The following is a 14,784-nucleotide window of genomic DNA, read 5'->3' on the forward strand; positions in this document are numbered from 1 at the left end:
GCGCCCGGCCTGCGCCGTGACTGGTCGCTTTCCCTCCCGCCCCGCCTCGGATTGATGGTCGGTTGAACCAATGGTTCGCAGCGGTATGCCCCCAGTGGGCAGAATCGCGGCGAGCGGGAACCAATAGGCGAGCGGGTTGTTGCGGGGTTCTGGGAAGGCAGCCCGGCGCGGGGTCTCCACAGCAGCGGAGTTCATTGTTCGGAGCGGCGGAACCATGAGGTGAGCGCGGCCGGGCCGGGCCGGGGGGTCCGCGCCCCGCGGGGCGGGAGGCCCGGGCACCCCCGGGGCGGTGGTGGGGCCCCTCCGGGAGGGCCCGGGGTCGCCGAGGGAGGGCCCGGGCCTGGCGCGGGGGGAAGCGGGGGGACCCGGGGCCGCTCTCCCGCTCCGCTAACGCCGTTTCCCTCCTCTCTTCCGCAGGGGCGATCGAGGCAGAGGCCGTGGCGGACGCTTTGGTTCCAGGGGAGGCCCTGGCAGTGGGCGAGTCTGGCTTCTGCTTTAGCGAGGGTGGCTCTCTCAGCGTGCCAGGCCTAGGGGGGGGCGCGGCCGCCCCTGGGGGCGAGCTGCCGGGGCGCAGGGACCGGGGCTGGAGCTTGCAGCGTAGCGCAGGATAACGGTGAGGCGTAGGGCTGGGGGGCGGGGGGTGCTGGCCTCGCCAGGCCGGGTCTGGCAGCGCCGTGGAGCCCTCGGTGCGCGGCCACTGCCCGGTGGCACCGGGGCGGGGGGGGGCAGGTAGCGTTAGGGGGTGATAAAGAAACCTTTCTTGTTTCTGTAGGGCCTTTCTCGCGTCTCGGGACCAAACCTCCACGGAACGGGGGGCGTTGGGCGATGAGGAACACAGCGGCGAGCGGGCAGGCATCCCTACAGAGAATAAAGTTCTTTTTTTCTTTCCCCCTTTAGGTTCCGGCCCTTTGTGCCGCACATCCCCTTTGATTTCTATGTCGTGAGTAACCCTCTGCTACGGAGCTGTTTGCAGGCAACAGCTGCGGGACTTTTCCTTGTTTAAAGATGCTGCCTTAAAAACCTCGTTTGCTGACTTTGATGGTTTAACTTCTTTTAGCTTAGCCGGAGTAAAGGAGCTCCCTGCAAATGCCGTTGGTTCAGTAACTAACCCGAAATAGATCTTCTTACTGTCTCTGTTGTTTGGAGCGCTTGTCTCACACGGGATGACTGGGATGCAGTTGAGTAATGATCACCACAAATAAACGCCTCGATGGAGGTTTTTCTGCTTTAAAGGCACCTCACTCACTCAGCCCCTGGGTTCTGTCAGCTCGAACACAAACCTCGCGGGTTACTCCGAGCTGTCACTCGCCTGTCCAATGTTCTCCGGGCTCTTTTGCCGTGTTGCTCCTCACAAGGACCCACAGCAACGCCCGTTTCCCACCTTTTACAGGAGGAAATAATTTCCTCCTCCTGCTGCGCATCTGCCCTTTACAGACTTCCAAGGCAAAAACATTCACCCACTCTTCCCTTCCCGGCCCCGTGGCCGCGAATCCCATCGTAGTAACTGAAAAGCTCTGTCCATCTGCAAAGAAAGGGTGTTATTCTTCAGGGACTGTAATATAGTTAATAAAAACCCTCTTGATAGACCCGTTCTTAATTAGATCTGCCCTGCCTCACACCCCGTAGTTGCACGGCGGCTCCTCTGCCGTTCCGGAAGACCCGCCGTTCCCGTCAGCACGGCGAGAGCGTACGGGCAGGACAGGCAGCTGCCCTCCCTCCCTTAGGATAACGTGAAAGTGAAATGATAAAAGCGACAAGTGAAAAGCACAATGGGGAATCGCAAAGGAAACGAGCGCTGGAGAATAAAAAACATGGAGTAAATTTTGCTGATGAGTGGGTTGAACCAAAGTCTTTTTCTCGGGCGTTGCCATCTGATGTCTGATCCCGTTTCAGTGCGAAATGGCTTTCCCCCGCGTAAAACCTGCCGCCGATGAGACCGCGTTCAGTGAAGCCTTGCTGAAGAGAAACCAGGATCTCGCTCCGACCGCTGCTGAACAGGTTTTGTGCCAAAAATCGCCTTAAATTCTTTGGCGGGATGTTACTGCAGTGCTGGAGGATGCAAAACCAGGCAGTCCTTCAGAGAGCATAGCCAGGAGCAGTCGTTACCAGCCTAAAAGCAGTTACTCCTCTCTGAAATAAGCCCTGCAGTAGAAACATGGGTGGAGTTTCTTAGACAGTGATTTTTAAATATTTCTTTTATCTGTTTATTATATATCTTGCATCTGGGCTGTCTGCATTACACTGTGCAAGATCAGATTATTTCAAGTCATACTGGACAACGGACTGATAACACCGCCCCTCTCTGTTTCCTTTTCAGGCTTCCATTCTTTCGCTGGTGACCAAAATAAACAACGTGATCGACAATTTAATTGTAGCACCAGGAACGTTTGAAGTGGTGAGTCCAAAAGTGGGGAGCTTGGGAAAAAAGCTACGTGGGGAGATGCTTCGGCACCAGGGATGCCGGTGGTGTAGCTACCAGACCCGGCCCCAGGTGGATTAAAGGTTCGTGCCGACCCCCAGAAACGTAGCATGGGCGTTAAATTCACTAGTTTTGCTTTGCTTTTTCAAACAGCAAATCGAGGAGGTTCGCCAGGTGGGTTCCTACAAGAAGGGCACCATGACGACGGGGCACAACGTGGCCGATCTGGTGGTGATTCTGAAAATCCTGCCCACCCGTGAGTACCGGCTGCGCGGCTGCCGACCGAACCGCGGCGCGCGGCCCCGCTCTGACCGCCTTCTGCTGCTTCTCCCTAGTGGAAGCTGTGGCAGCCTTGGGAAACAAAGTTGTGGAAAGCCTGAGAGCACAGGACCCCAGCGAAGGTGGGACGCTCACCTGTGTGGTACGGGGTCGAGGGGACAGGGCTGAGGAGGACGGAGGCTGATGCGAGGCGGTTTCCCCTTGAGCTGCCAGGATCTGTGGTCTTTCCTGCGTTCCCGGGTGGAATGCAGGAGGTCTTCCAGCCCCTCCGGGAGGAATTCTTGGTCTTTCTCCCCAGTCCTGACCATGCTGACCAACGAGACCGGCTTCGAGATCAGCTCGGCCGACGCGACGGTGAAGATCCTCATCACCACGGTGCCGCCCAATCTCCGCAAGCTGGACCCCGAACTACACCGTAAGAGCTCAGCTCGCTCTGCCCCGCGCAGGAACCTTCACCGGGCTGGGGGAGAGCCGGCTGCCTCCCCACCACTCACCTTTGGGTTGAAAAAACCAGGTATTTCTGCTTCTTTCAGTGGACATCAAAGTGCTGCAAAGCGCCCTGGCTGCCATCCGCCACGCTCGCTGGTTTGAGGAGAACGCTTCGCAATCCACGTGAGTTTGGCCTCAAACAGGAACTGCGGCTCCGAGGCCTGGTTGAAATAACCTTTACAGAGAACGGGGGGAAGCAGGGGGAGCTGTTCCTGCAGCAGGAGGGCGCGCGCCGCGTTACGAACCCTCCTCCTGCCGTCCTCTGCAGGGTGAAGGTCTTAATCCGACTGCTGAAAGACCTGAGAATTCGATTCCCTGGCTTTGAGCCCCTCACGCCCTGGATTCTGGACCTGCTGGTGAGCGCGAGGGGGACGGCTGATGGCGTGCCGTAGCCAGCTCGTAGCTGCTTGCGCGTGCCTGGGCTCCAGCACAAAGCAGGAGTGGGCATTCCTACGCTTCCTTTGCGGGAAGCCGCTCCTAACTCCCTCTTTCTTTTTTCACCTCTTCAGGGGCACTACGCCGTGATGAACAACCCCACCAGGCAGCCCCTGGCGCTCAACATCGCCTACAGGTCTGTCTCCACTTGCTTCACTCGTAGAAATTCCCGTTACCGTCTCAGTTCTGACCATAGCAAACACAAGCGGCGGCATCTCGGGGCTTGAAGGGACCTGAACCAGGGACAGAGCAGACTCCTCGCGTAGATGTGCCAACTGCAGCCTTTCTGGCTGCGTTTCTGTGCTGGAACGGTCTGGTTTCTAACCCAAAATGTCTCGTCCTGTAGGCGCTGCCTTCAGATCCTGGCGGCAGGGCTCTTCCTCCCTGGATCTGTTGGGATCACCGATCCCTGCGAGAGCGGGAACTTCAGAGTCCACACGGTTATGACGCTGGAACAGCAGGTGAGCCGCCTCGTCTGCCGCGGGAGAAGGGACTAAAACCCGTCCGCGCTCTGACTCCTCCCCGTCCCCGCAGGACATGGTGTGCTACACCGCGCAGACGCTCGTCCGGATTCTCTCTCACGGAGGCTACAGGAAAATCCTCGGCCAAGAAGGCGACGCCAGCTGTAAGTGGGATCGGCGCAACGCGTGGGTCTTCCTCCGCGCAGGCTGTCAGCGTCTCGGTGGGGGAATGGGACCGGTTTTCTGCGTTGCTGGAGAAAGTTAAGGACTCCGAGGAGAAGCGACTCAAGCCCCAGAGCGGTGGGGAGGGGAAGCTGGCGAGACAGGGTGTCCTGCTTCCCCCTGCGCGTCCTGGGGACGGAGCTTCTCTGCGCTGCCCAAGGCTGCCCTGGTCCTTCTTAGAATCACAGAGTCGTTTGGGTCAGAAAAGCCCTTTAAGTTCATCAAGTCCAACCGTTAACCCAGCGCTGCCAAGCCCACCACTGAACCATGTCCCCAGGCACCACATCTCCCCGGCTTTTAAATCCCCCCAGGGGTGGGGACTCAGCCCCTGCCCTGGGCAGCCTGGGCCAGGGCCTGACAGCCCTTTCGGGGAAGGAATTTTCCCTAATACCCAACCCAAACCTGCCCTGGCGCAGCTTGAGGCCGTTCCCTCTCGTCCCAGCACTTGTTCCTGGGGAGAAGAGACCGACCCCCCCGGCTCCAGCCTCCTTTCAGGCCGTTGCAGAGAGCGATGAGGGCTCCCCTCAGCCTCCTCCTCTCCAGGCTGAGCCCCCCCAGCTCCCCCAGCCGCTCCTCCCCAGCCTTGGGCTCCAGCCCCTGCCCCAGCCTCGCTGCCCTGCTCTGGCCACGCTCCAGCCCCTCCATGGCCGCCTTGGGGTGAGGGGCCCAGCGCTGAGCACAGCATTCGAGGGGCGGCCTCACCAGTGCCCAGCACAGGGGGACGATCCCTGCCCTGCTCCTGCTGGCCGCACTATTCCTGACACAAGCCAGGATGCCATTAGCCCCCTTGGCCACCTGGGCACGCTGCTGGCTCCTGTTCAGCGGCTGGCGACCAGCACCCCCAGGTCCTTTCCTGCTGGGCAGCTCCCAGCTGCTCTCCCCACGCCTGCAGGGCTGCACAGGTAAGCTTGGGGTGAGCTGCCTGCTCACGGCCACTGTATTTGCAGACCTGGCTTCCGAAATGTCCACGTGGGACGGAGTGATAGTGACGCCTTCTGAAAAGGCTTACGAGAAACCTCCAGAGAAGAAAGAAGGAGAAGAGGAAGAAGAGAATCAGGAAGAACCTGCTACAGGCGAGGAGGAAGAAAGCATGGAGACGCAGGAGTGATGTGCCCCGGGGCCGCGCTCCCCCTCCGCAGCCCGTCTCTCCCCCTGCAGCAGGGCCCCCGCCGCCGGGTGCTGCTGGCCGAAGGACGCGAAGAACCGAGGACTGAGCCCGTCCTCCACGAACGCAGCCATCTGACGTGACCTCTCCCTCGTATGTGTTTTTATAAGTTGCACATTAAAGCGTTCCCCCCTTTCGAGTGCGTCCTGTTTGTTTAGGTAGCAGATGCACGTTAAAGAAGAGGGACAGAAAAAGGTCTGATGGTGGGAGGGGTCCCAGAACTTGGGGATGCTGAACCCCAAGCTGCTCTCTGTGCTTTCCCCGAGGGACATCAAGGGATGGCTGCGGCCGTGACGCGGGAGCGTTACAGACTCGCACGGCTTCACCGGCCCATAAGCAACACGCGGTCACTTTTATTACGGCGCCTGCAAATCTGGAAATACAATTCAGGGTCCCCCAGTTCCTTCAGCTGCAGCCGAGGAGCTGCGGCCTCACTGTGCAGGACTTCTCGCCCCCTCCCGCGCTGCGGACGCGCAGGAGAACGCTGCTACAAACAGGAATACCCGCTTCCCCTCGCCAGCGGCCCGTTCCCTTCGCTGTCCTTACGGGGTCGCACCCATCACCATCCAGGGCCGCTCCGGCCCGGCTCACAGCGCTGTCGGCGCAGCCGTGGTGCGAGGCGGATTCGGCCCCGCGCTGCCGCGGGTGCCTCACTTGCCGGGCAGGCCCTGGGGGTAGCCACCCGCCGCCTCCAGCATAGCCCTCCTCCGTACCGTCTCCTTGGCCACGCTGTGGTTCAGCCTCCGCAGCCGTTCCTATGCAGGAGAGCAGCAGCCATCAGGACCGGGGGGGCTGGGATCCCCCAAAACGCCACAGCCCCCAACCCCTCGGGGTCCCCGCGCTGACCTGGGCGTTCTGCAGGATGTTGTTGACCAGCACCACCCTGCGCCGGGCGTTCAGCAGCTTCTTCACGTAGGGGTCAAGGTCCAGCGCCACTTTCTGGTCCTCATTGATGCGGCAGAGCTCTGGGGAGAGGGCAGAGGCTGGGAGCGGGCCCGGGGCACCACGGACCCCGGAGGCTGCGGGGCAAACCCCACAGCGATGACCCCCCGCTGTGCCTCACCCGTGGCCAGGCTGTCGATGTGCTCCCGCAGCTCCACCTGGCTCTCCCTGCGGAGGGGACGGCTCGGTGGCCAGCACAAAACCCTCGACCCCAGCCCCAAACCCACCCCTGCTCCCTCTCCAACACAGAACCTGCACCCCCAGCTGCCCCTAGCTCCCAGTCCAAGCGCTCACCCGGCCACCTGCATCCCCCTCAGCCACCCCTACCTCTCCCCAGCCCAGCTCCATGCTCCCCCACCCCACACGCACCCCTAAAGCCCCCCCCAGCCCGGGGACCTGCCCCCACAGCCCCCAGCCCCTGCGGCCCCCTCAGCCCAGCTACGAACCCCTCAACTCCCCACCCAGGCACCCCTAAGCCACCCCCCTTAATCCCCACCCGCCCCAAACTGCCCCCTCCCCGGCCGTAGCTGCCCCTCAGCCCCGCTCCCTGCTCCTCACCCCCCTCAGCCCCGCTCCCGCCGTTCCCCTCAGGCGCCCCGGGCCCTCCTCCCTCCTCCTCCTCCTCCTCCCGGACCCCGCTCCCGCTTCCCGGACCTGACGGCGTGGACGTGTCCGTCGAGCTGTCTCACCGCCGGCCGCAGGAACTGCAGCAACCCCTCGGCGAACAACTCCCGGGCCGCCGGACCGCCGCTCCCCGCCGCCATCTTGGCGCCGCCAACGCCGCGGGGGCCGCCGGGAAATGGCGGCGGCGCGGGGGCCACTGGGAAATGGAGTCCGCGGGGGGCGGGAAAGGCAACTTCCGCCCCGCGCCGCGGGGGCCGCTGGGAAATGTAGTCCCGGGGCGCGGCTGTGGGCACAGCTGGAGGCGCAGCTGGAGCCGCCGAGCACCCGCGGAAGGGGCAGACAGAGCCAGGCGGCACCCCAAACCCCTTCGTACCGGTTAAAAGCAGCCCCCGCCGCGCATTTTTGGTACTTTCTGCTTTTTTTTTTTTTTTCTTTTTTTTTTCTTTTTTTTGCCTTTTTCTTACAAAAATTAAATTAAGAGGGGCAGGGGTTAGCGCAGGGGGCCCGGCTCGGCGGCGGGCATGGTGTGCAGGACCTCGTCCAGCAGCTGCAGGGCGCGGTGGAGGTGCACCTCGATCCAGCACGGCGTGTGCTTGATGCTCTGCCGGGGGTAGTCGGGTCCCCAGCCCTTGACGAAGCTCAGCCGCAGGATGCACAACCGCCGCAGGTCGTCCACACCGATCCCCGCCGCCGCCGAAAGCCCTGCCCGGGACGGACACGGCCGTGGGGGGGGGGATCCCCATGGCCACGGGGGTCCCGTCCCCTCCACTCTCCCAGCCCCGGGGGCTCACTCACCGACGGCGGGCGCGATGCCTCCCACCGAGCCGGGACCCGGGATGTTGCCGGCCACGGCGGCAGCCTGAGCGGCGGCCGCAGCCTGGGCCGTGGCTGCTTGCTGCTGCATCTGGCGGTGGCACTGGCGCAGGTCAAACACCTGGGGGCCAACGCAGGGGGACCCCTGAGCAGGGTGGCATCGGGGCGGGGGATGCCCTGGGGACCTCCTTCAGCACAGGCACGGGGGTTCCTCCATCCCTGGCGCCCCTCCATTGTCCCTCGGCATTGGGGACCCTTTGCCTAGGACCCCCTTTAACATGGACATGGGGCTCTCTCCATCCCTGGGGTCCCTCCATTGACCCCCAACATGGGTGACCCATTGCCCAGGACCCCCTTTAATGTGGGCACGGGGGTTCCTCCACCTCTGGTCTCCCCATTCGCCCTCCAACATGGGGGACCCCTTGCCCGGGACCCCCTTTAACATGGGCACGGGGGTCCCTCCATCCCTGGTACCCCATTTTCCCTGGGGATGCCCCACCTTGATGTAGGCGCCGGGATAGATCTTGTGCACGGCGTCGCCAGGGGCTCTCCCGGCCTCCCGGTCCAGGTAGTAGCTCTGCACGAAGACGGCGTGGTCGCTCAGGCACCGCATCCAGACGTCGCCCTCGCCCCGGCACTCCAGCTGCACGCCCTTCCCGATGTGCAGCCTGTCCCGCAGAGACCGTCAGCCCCCTTCTGCCCCCTACATCACCCCTGCACCCCCATGCACCCTTTTGCCCCTCATCTCCCCCTTCTGCCCCATCATCCCCCAGTTATCCCCTACATCCCTACATCTGCCCTGTATATCCCCCATTTGCCCCCATCTCCCCCTTCCGCCCCATCCTCCCCCGTTTGCCCCCTATATCCCCATTTGCCCCCTATATCCCCCTTCTGCCCCATCCTCCCCCATTTGCCCCCTATATCCCCCCATTTGCCCTCTATATCCCCCTTCTGCCCCCTATATCACCCCTGCGCCCCCATGCACCCTTTTGCCCCCCATCTCCCCCTTCTGCCCCATCCTCCCCCGTTTGCCCCCTATATCCCTCCCATTTGCCCCCTATATCCCCCTTCTGCCCCATCCTCCCCCGTTTGCCCCCTATATCCCTCCCATTTGCCCCCCATCTCCCCCTCCTGCCCCATCCTCCCCCATTTGCCCCTATATCCCCCTTCTGCCCCCTACATCACCCCTGCGCCCCCATGCACCCTTTTGCCCCCCATCTCCCCCTTCTGCCCCATGCCTCACCCCCCCATTTACCCCATTCCTTCATCCCCCATTCACTCCTGTGCCCCCCAGCTCCCCCCTCCCCTTTTCCCCCATCCTGCCCCGTCCCCCCTCGCCCCCCGCCCCACCGGGCCCGCTCGCTGGCGTCGGTGCGGTGTACGTTGGAGAGCTGCCCCAGGCAGAAGCGGTCCCCCCCTGAAGGGTCCACGTAACCGTCCACGACGACCACGGGGCAACTGGACGGCACCTTGAAGATCTCCCCCACCTGCACGTCCATCTCGAAGTAGGCGATGGAGCACCAAAACTCTGGCCCTTGGCGGGGGGACACACAGCCGGGGGGGGTCAGGGCACCCATGGCTCGAGGAGGAGGTGATTACCAGGGTCCTAATTAGGGTGGGGGGCACTTACCGGGGTGGGTGGACACCGGTTGCTGGTACGGCCCGGAGCTATGGTGTGGGGGCCCTGGGGAGGGGGCAAACACAGGGTCAACGCAGCGAAAGAGCTGGGACCTTGCCGACGACCCCCCCAGTCCCCCCCAAACCTACAGTAGTGGTTGGGGTGGTGGAGCGGGGGCTGCGGGTGGCTCCGGCTGCTGGGCTGCGGCGGGGGGGTGGGCTGCGACCCCCCCAAGCTTGGTGCATAGACGGCTGCGCCGGTCCAGCTCGCTGGCGAACCTGGGGCAGGAGAGAGGGTGGCCGGGGGGGTGTCCGTGTGCGGGACCCTCGCCGAGCCGGGGGACGCGGGGTGTCCCCGGTACTCACTGTGGTAGGGCGGCTTGGGGTAGCCGTTCTGCGGGGGGGGCTGCGCCGGGGCGGCCGGGGGCGGCGTGGGGCAGGCGATCTGCAGCAGCCCCTCGCTGCGGGGCAGCGAGAGCAGGGAGCTGGCGGGGGCCACTGCGGGGGGGGGCAACAGGGTGGGGGGGCTCAGGCTGACGCCCCCAAACCCCTCCCAGGGGATGGGGATGGGGGTTAACGGGGTCTCACCTGGGGGTGACATGGGCAGCGTGGGGTAGAGGCTCCCGGGGACGCGGGGGGACTCGGGGAGCTGCAGGGGGGGCAGCAGCTGGCGGTAGGGCTCGGCGGGGGGCAGACACGGCGCCCGCTTGGCCCCCTGCTCCCGGCCGGGCGGCACCTCCATCTGCACACAGTCATGGACAAACTCCTCCTTCACCAGGCGCGTGGGGGGCACTGGGGAAGGGGGGGGACACACACCGGAGACCATGGGGGGCACGGGGACCCGCTGTGGGGGGGGGGTGCTGGCTCCGGGGGTGCTCCCCGCCGGCCCCGTGCCGGGGTCTCACCTGTGCTCTGGATGCTCAGACCTGCCGGGGAGAGATGGGGCGGGGGGGCGCGTTATGGGTGCTGGTGGTGGGCGCAGGGCGGCCCCCCCCCTCCCGGGGGTCCCGGCGGTGGCGCTGGGACTGGCTCACCGATGGCGGGGGCCACCACGCGCTCGTAGTGGTAGGGGTTGACGCAGACGCTGTCGTACTTGAGGTCGAAGGCGAATTGGCAGAATTTGACGTGTTTCAGCTCGTTTTTGTGTAGGTCGGGCCAGCGCCAGAGCCGGGCGTAGATGACGTGGGGGAACCCCTTCCTGCCGGCCACCTGCGGGGAGGGGGGCACAGGACGGGGACACCGGGGTGACGAGGCGGGGGCGTGGGGATGGTCCCCCCCATCGTCCCCCACCTCGGCTGACTGCATCCAGCCCGGTTGCACCGTGCTACAAACCGCATGCCCGGTGCCGGACCCCCCCGGCGACCGGACCCCCCCAGTGTGGGGGCTGGCGCCAGGCCGGGACCCCAACACAGCCGGGGGGCTCCCCCTGCGCCTCCCTGGCTCCAGACATAACAACCCCCCCGCTGGCCCCCCCAGCCCGGCTCGCAGGCTGCCAGACAGTGACTCATCCCGGGAAGGGGGGCAGAGTCGCCGGGGGATGCCAGCGCGGGCAGGGGGAAACCGCGGGCAGGGGGCAACACTGCCTGCAGCTGCCCCTGCCTGAACGCATCTGCCCCGAAAGGTGGGGGACCTCTCCCTGTCCCTGTCCCCCCCCATCCCCAGATGCCGCAGCTGCGGGCGGGTAGGCGCGAGCCCAGACACTGAAGTCAGCGTGGCTCCCATCCCGGAGCCGCAGGCTCGACACGGCGGGGGTCCCCCTGTGCGCCCCTCCTTGGGGGGGGGCCCTCCACTGGACCCCTTGCTGCCCGGATTCCTGGGTCCTCCCAGCTCGGGGAGGGCTGGGGGGGTCTCGGGGCGCCAGGATGCCTGGGTCCCCCCAGCTCAGGGAAGGCTTGGGGATCTTGGGGCATCCCGACACCCAGGTCCCCTAAGGTTAGGGAGGGCTTGCATGGGGCGTCATGGGGCACCTGGGTCCCCCCCAGCTCGTGGGGTCTTGGGGGTCATGGGGCACCCCAACACCGGGTCCCCCCAGCCATGGGGCACACGGGGGGCTGTCAGGCCGGCACGGTGGGGTTACCTGGAGCCGCCCGTCCAAGGTGCGCTGGATGGTGACGCACTTGCTGGGGTGGGCGCCGTTGGTGGTGATGGCGGCGATGAGCGAGTCGAGCTCGTCCTTTTTCTCCTTGAGCTTCTTGACCAGGCTCTCGATGGCCCGCTTGGCGAAGGTCTCGTTCTCCCCGCCCTGCCGGTGGCACATCAGGCTGTGCACGATGCTCAGGCAGGCGTCGCTGCTCGTGGGCGCGCCGAGGGACATGGCGCTGCTCCCCTGCAAGGCACGGCACGGCACGGCCCTGCCTGTCACCCCGCGGCAGGGGACCTGCTGTCCCCCCTGCCCTCGCCTGCACGGCCGCTGTGGCCACCGAGCCGGGAGTTAAGCACCGCACGGGGCGCTGGCGCCCATGGGGCAGACACAGGGTGGTCGGTGCTGGCAAGAGGGACACGCGGCCCCTGCGTGGCACCGGGGACGCAGCAGCCCCCCGAAACAGCCCGTGGCAGGCGAGGAGGACGTGGGACAAAGCCGTGTGTCACCTCAAAGCAGGGGCCCAGCCAGGATGCCTGGGTTCCGCGGTCCCTGTCCAGGGTTGGAAGAGGCACAGGGGTTACAGCAGTGCTGGGACACTCAGGGTGTCCCCAGCTCCCCACGGTCCCTGGCTCCGATGGCAGCAGAGCCAGAGCTGGGCCACAGCGTCACGCTTGGCAGCATGCACGGGTGTGGGGACACCGGCCGTGTCACACCAACGGCCTGGCAGGGAGCGCGCCTGCGTGCGCGCAGCGTGCAAGGGTGCCTGCGTGCGTGCAAGCGCTCGCTCTGGGCGGGGGTGATGGACGCGTGCTCCGCGCTGCCTGTCCCATCGCTGGCGCGGGGGCCAGACTAAACAGAGCCCCAGCTTGGCGCCGCTCCTTAACCCCTCGCTCGCTGCTGGGCTTCTCCCTTTCCTGCCTCCCCTGCCAGACCGTGTGCATGCCAAGAGCCACATGCATACGCACACGTGCCGGGGCCCCGCGAGCATCCACCCCCCAGGCCGTGGCCGCGCCGGGGCTCTGTGCCCGCTGCGGTGCCGCTGCAGCAGGGTCCCAGCTGCGCGTCATGGCGGGTGCGTCCAGGGCCTGGGAAAAACCTTGGGCCGGCAGCAGACACAACAAACCGTCAGCCCCTGCTCCGCACCACTTATCCACGGGACAGGAGGCAGGCTGTCCTGCCAGCGCCCTGCCTGCTCGTCCCCCGCCGCGTGGGCGCAGGGCCACGGCCCCCCTCTCACCGCAGCGATGCCGCTGGCCGGGCTCCTCCGGCTTGAGACGAGCCAGATGCCGTCGGCCATGGGGACACCTCCAGGGATGCTGGAGGGGCCCCGTGGAGCTCCCCGTAGCTGGGGCACAACCCTGAGCATCCCGCCAGGCTCTGGGGTTCGCCCTGTGGGTGCTAATGCAGCCTCGGGCACCCATCCCGGGGATGCCCGGTGCTGCCCTGATGCCAGCACTCCTGCCTGCTCTCTGCCAGCCCGCTCGTCCCCAGGGGCCCTGCCTGCCTGGCATGCTCTGCCTCAGGGCTCAATTTTGAGGCCAAAGGAGGTGAAAGAGGCCGGTGGGGACTCTGTGAGCAGGGGCTGTCCAGGATCGCCCGGGAAGGAGCATCTGGGGGCCCCAGCTTCAGTCCCGGTTCCCCTCAGCTCCGCTGGCTGGACCCCAAGGCCAATGCCGGCTGCTCCAGGAAGGACTCGAAGGGCCAGGGCTGTCTCCAGCCCCATCCGAAACTCAGCCCAGTCTGGTTTGGGGGAAACTGGGGTGAGTGGGGGCCAGAGATGGCTTCTCCCTGGCTCCAGCTCCCCCCGGGGATGCGACGGCCAGGAGCACTCACCGGCTCTCAGAGAGGACGGCTGTCCCCGTCGGCACCGCAGGCAGAGCAGACCCCAAAAGGCCCCTCCTGCCCCAGCGTCGGAGCGAACCAGGGGAATAATGAGGCACCTCATCGCCCCGCTCCAGATGGGGAGTGACATTTCTGTGAGCCTTTTGTCCCAGCCGGGGGCTTTTCACAAACCTGTCAAGGCTCCTCCTGCGGCAGCGCGGGGCTGGGATCGAGGTCTCCCCTCCTCCCCACCCCGCATCGCTCCTGCCGCAAAAATACCTCGCGGATCCCGTGGCCGGAGCCCCAAAGCCGGGGCCAGCCTTGTCCCCCAGCCCAGGAGGGGGACGAGCAGCGCGGGCTGGGGGGAAGCCAGCTCCCGCAGCCCCCGCACGGACACGGACTCCGGCCTAATCTCCTTGGCTGCGGGGCCGCTAACTTTGCTCCCAGATAATTCCAAGGGCAGGGACAAAGGGACCGGCGGGTGCCTGGGTGGGGACTTTATTCCTGCCTGCGCTTCCCCGCTGCCAGCCCGGCTTCTGCCCCCAGCCCGGCTCCGGCTGCCCGGGCTGGGAAGGGGGATGCTCCCCGTCCTTGGAGCCTTGGCTCACGGAGGGAGGGTGGGAAGGGAAGCAGGAGGGATGCCCTGGCAAAGCGGGTGCCAAGGGGCCATCCCCGCCACATCCCAACTCCCAGGACTTTGCGGGGCAGCAGCCCACCTCCGTCCTGAGGTCGCCGGCGGGCTGAAAACGGGTGTTTTCCCTGGTTTTGGTGCAGCCGCGGAGCGGGGTTTGGGGCTACCGGCGGGAGGGAAGCGGGGAGGGGCGCAGAGGGGCCGCCCGACGGGCGGGGGTCCCCGCGCCCTGCCCGGCCCCGGCCCCGGCCGCGCAGCAGGGCGCTCTATCGGGGGCGAGGGCCCGGGGGGTGCCGCAGGCAGGCGGCGTCGGCAGAGGGGGGCGCCGGGCTGGGCGCAGGGCTCCGAGGAGGGGACGAGAGCGGGGACGCCCGCGGGACCCGGGGCGGATGGCGGGGGGAAGCACGCACCGGGGCCGGGCTGGCTACTCACCTCCGCCGCCCGGCTCTCCTCACTCGGGGCCCGGCTCCCGCTGCATCTCCTCCGGCTGCCCGCACCCTGCCCGCACCCTGCCCGCACCCTGCCCGCACCCTGCCCGCCGCCGCTTTCCAACTTGTTTGCTACAATAACAAAAGGAGAAGCCGGAACGCGTGAGGCGCTGAAGCGTCGCAACCAATAGCAGGCGTCGTGACAAGAGGCCGTCGCCTCCTCAACCAATAGCGGCCGCGCTCTCAGGGCGGGCGGGGCGGCTGTCTGCGCCCAGACGGATCCGCCGCCGTCCGTCCCCGCCGCCCGGCGCCGAGCGGGGCCCCAGGGCCGAGCCCCGCCGGCTCCCGCGCCGAG

At 66.0% G+C, this 14,784-nt stretch overlaps 3 protein-coding genes across 6 annotated transcripts; 1 reads left to right on the top strand and 2 right to left on the bottom strand.

The window, feature by feature from the left end:
- Positions 1-103: 103 nt before the first annotated feature.
- ILF2 (interleukin enhancer binding factor 2) lies at positions 104-5,606 on the top strand. Of its 3 annotated transcripts, none has more exons than XM_087772362.1 (14): positions 104-219; positions 418-457; positions 896-940; positions 1,894-1,998; positions 2,318-2,395; positions 2,573-2,675; positions 2,755-2,820; positions 2,997-3,113; positions 3,232-3,310; positions 3,456-3,543; positions 3,697-3,758; positions 3,969-4,083; positions 4,157-4,247; positions 5,253-5,606. In XM_087772362.1, exons 1-14 carry the CDS (start codon positions 215-217, stop codon positions 5,411-5,413), a joined length of 1,155 nt encoding a protein of 384 aa, XP_087628488.1. In that variant the 5' UTR covers positions 104-214; the 3' UTR covers positions 5,414-5,606. The 3 variants fall into 3 exon arrangements, with proteins under 3 accessions (XP_087628488.1, XP_087628487.1, XP_087628489.1); XM_087772361.1 differs by having other exon boundaries at positions 123-219; positions 418-477; positions 898-940; XM_087772363.1 differs by lacking the exons at positions 104-219; positions 418-457; positions 896-940 and adding an exon at positions 988-1,177.
- A 195-nt stretch (positions 5,607-5,801) lies between these two features.
- Positions 5,802-7,199, bottom strand: SNAPIN (SNAP associated protein). Its single transcript, XM_087772456.1, has 4 exons — positions 7,067-7,199; positions 6,534-6,580; positions 6,317-6,435; positions 5,802-6,225 (listed from the first exon to the last, which is right to left on the bottom strand). Exons 1-4 carry the CDS (start codon positions 7,174-7,176, stop codon positions 6,121-6,123), a joined length of 381 nt encoding a protein of 126 aa, XP_087628582.1. The 5' UTR covers positions 7,177-7,199; the 3' UTR covers positions 5,802-6,120.
- A 304-nt stretch (positions 7,200-7,503) lies between these two features.
- On the bottom strand, positions 7,504-14,548 carry LOC104018277 (SMAD family member 4). Of its 2 annotated transcripts, none has more exons than XM_087772317.1 (12): positions 14,434-14,548; positions 11,544-11,792; positions 10,560-10,675; positions 10,372-10,392; positions 10,055-10,208; positions 9,833-9,964; positions 9,617-9,745; positions 9,480-9,533; positions 9,232-9,383; positions 8,349-8,517; positions 7,832-7,970; positions 7,504-7,738 (listed from the first exon to the last, which is right to left on the bottom strand). In XM_087772317.1, the coding sequence occupies exons 2-12, from the start codon at positions 11,778-11,780 to the stop codon at positions 7,527-7,529; spliced, it is 1,515 nt and encodes a 504-aa protein (XP_087628443.1). In that variant the 5' UTR covers positions 11,781-11,792; positions 14,434-14,548; the 3' UTR covers positions 7,504-7,526. The 2 variants fall into 2 exon arrangements, with proteins under 2 accessions (XP_087628443.1, XP_087628442.1); XM_087772316.1 differs by having other exon boundaries at positions 9,200-9,383; positions 10,055-10,258; positions 10,501-10,675.
- Positions 14,549-14,784: the final 236 nt, after the last annotated feature.

The sequence above is a fragment of the Nipponia nippon genome, unplaced genomic scaffold (assembly GCF_047370975.1).
Source record: "Nipponia nippon isolate SJK-2023a ecotype South Korea unplaced genomic scaffold, ASM4737097v1 scaffold_36, whole genome shotgun sequence".
NCBI lineage: Eukaryota > Metazoa > Chordata > Aves > Pelecaniformes > Threskiornithidae > Nipponia > Nipponia nippon.

Coding starts and splice junctions, on each gene's coding strand:
- SNAPIN (XM_087772456.1), bottom strand. CDS start 7,176: ATGGCGGCGGGGAGCGGCGGTCCGGCGGCCCGGGAGTTGTTCGCCGAG. Junction 6,581..7,066: donor GGACACGTCCACGCCGTCAG/GTCCGGGAAGCG, acceptor TCCCCTCCGCAG/GGAGAGCCAGGTGGAGCTGC. Junction 6,226..6,316: donor ACATCCTGCAGAACGCCCAG/GTCAGCGCGGGG, acceptor TCTCCTGCATAG/GAACGGCTGCGGAGGCTGAA.
- ILF2 (XM_087772361.1), top strand. Junction 478..897: donor AGGGGAGGCCCTGGCAGTGG/GCGAGTCTGGCT, acceptor TTCCCCCTTTAG/GTTCCGGCCCTTTGTGCCGC. Junction 2,676..2,754: donor TCTGAAAATCCTGCCCACCC/GTGAGTACCGGC, acceptor GCTTCTCCCTAG/TGGAAGCTGTGGCAGCCTTG.
- LOC104018277 (XM_087772316.1), bottom strand. CDS start 11,780: ATGTCCCTCGGCGCGCCCACGAGCAGCGACGCCTGCCTGAGCATCGTG. Junction 9,965..10,054: donor GCTGCCCATGTCACCCCCAG/GTGAGACCCCGT, acceptor CCCCCCCCGCAG/TGGCCCCCGCCAGCTCCCTG. Junction 9,746..9,832: donor CCCCAAGCCGCCCTACCACA/GTGAGTACCGGG, acceptor CTCCTGCCCCAG/GTTCGCCAGCGAGCTGGACC.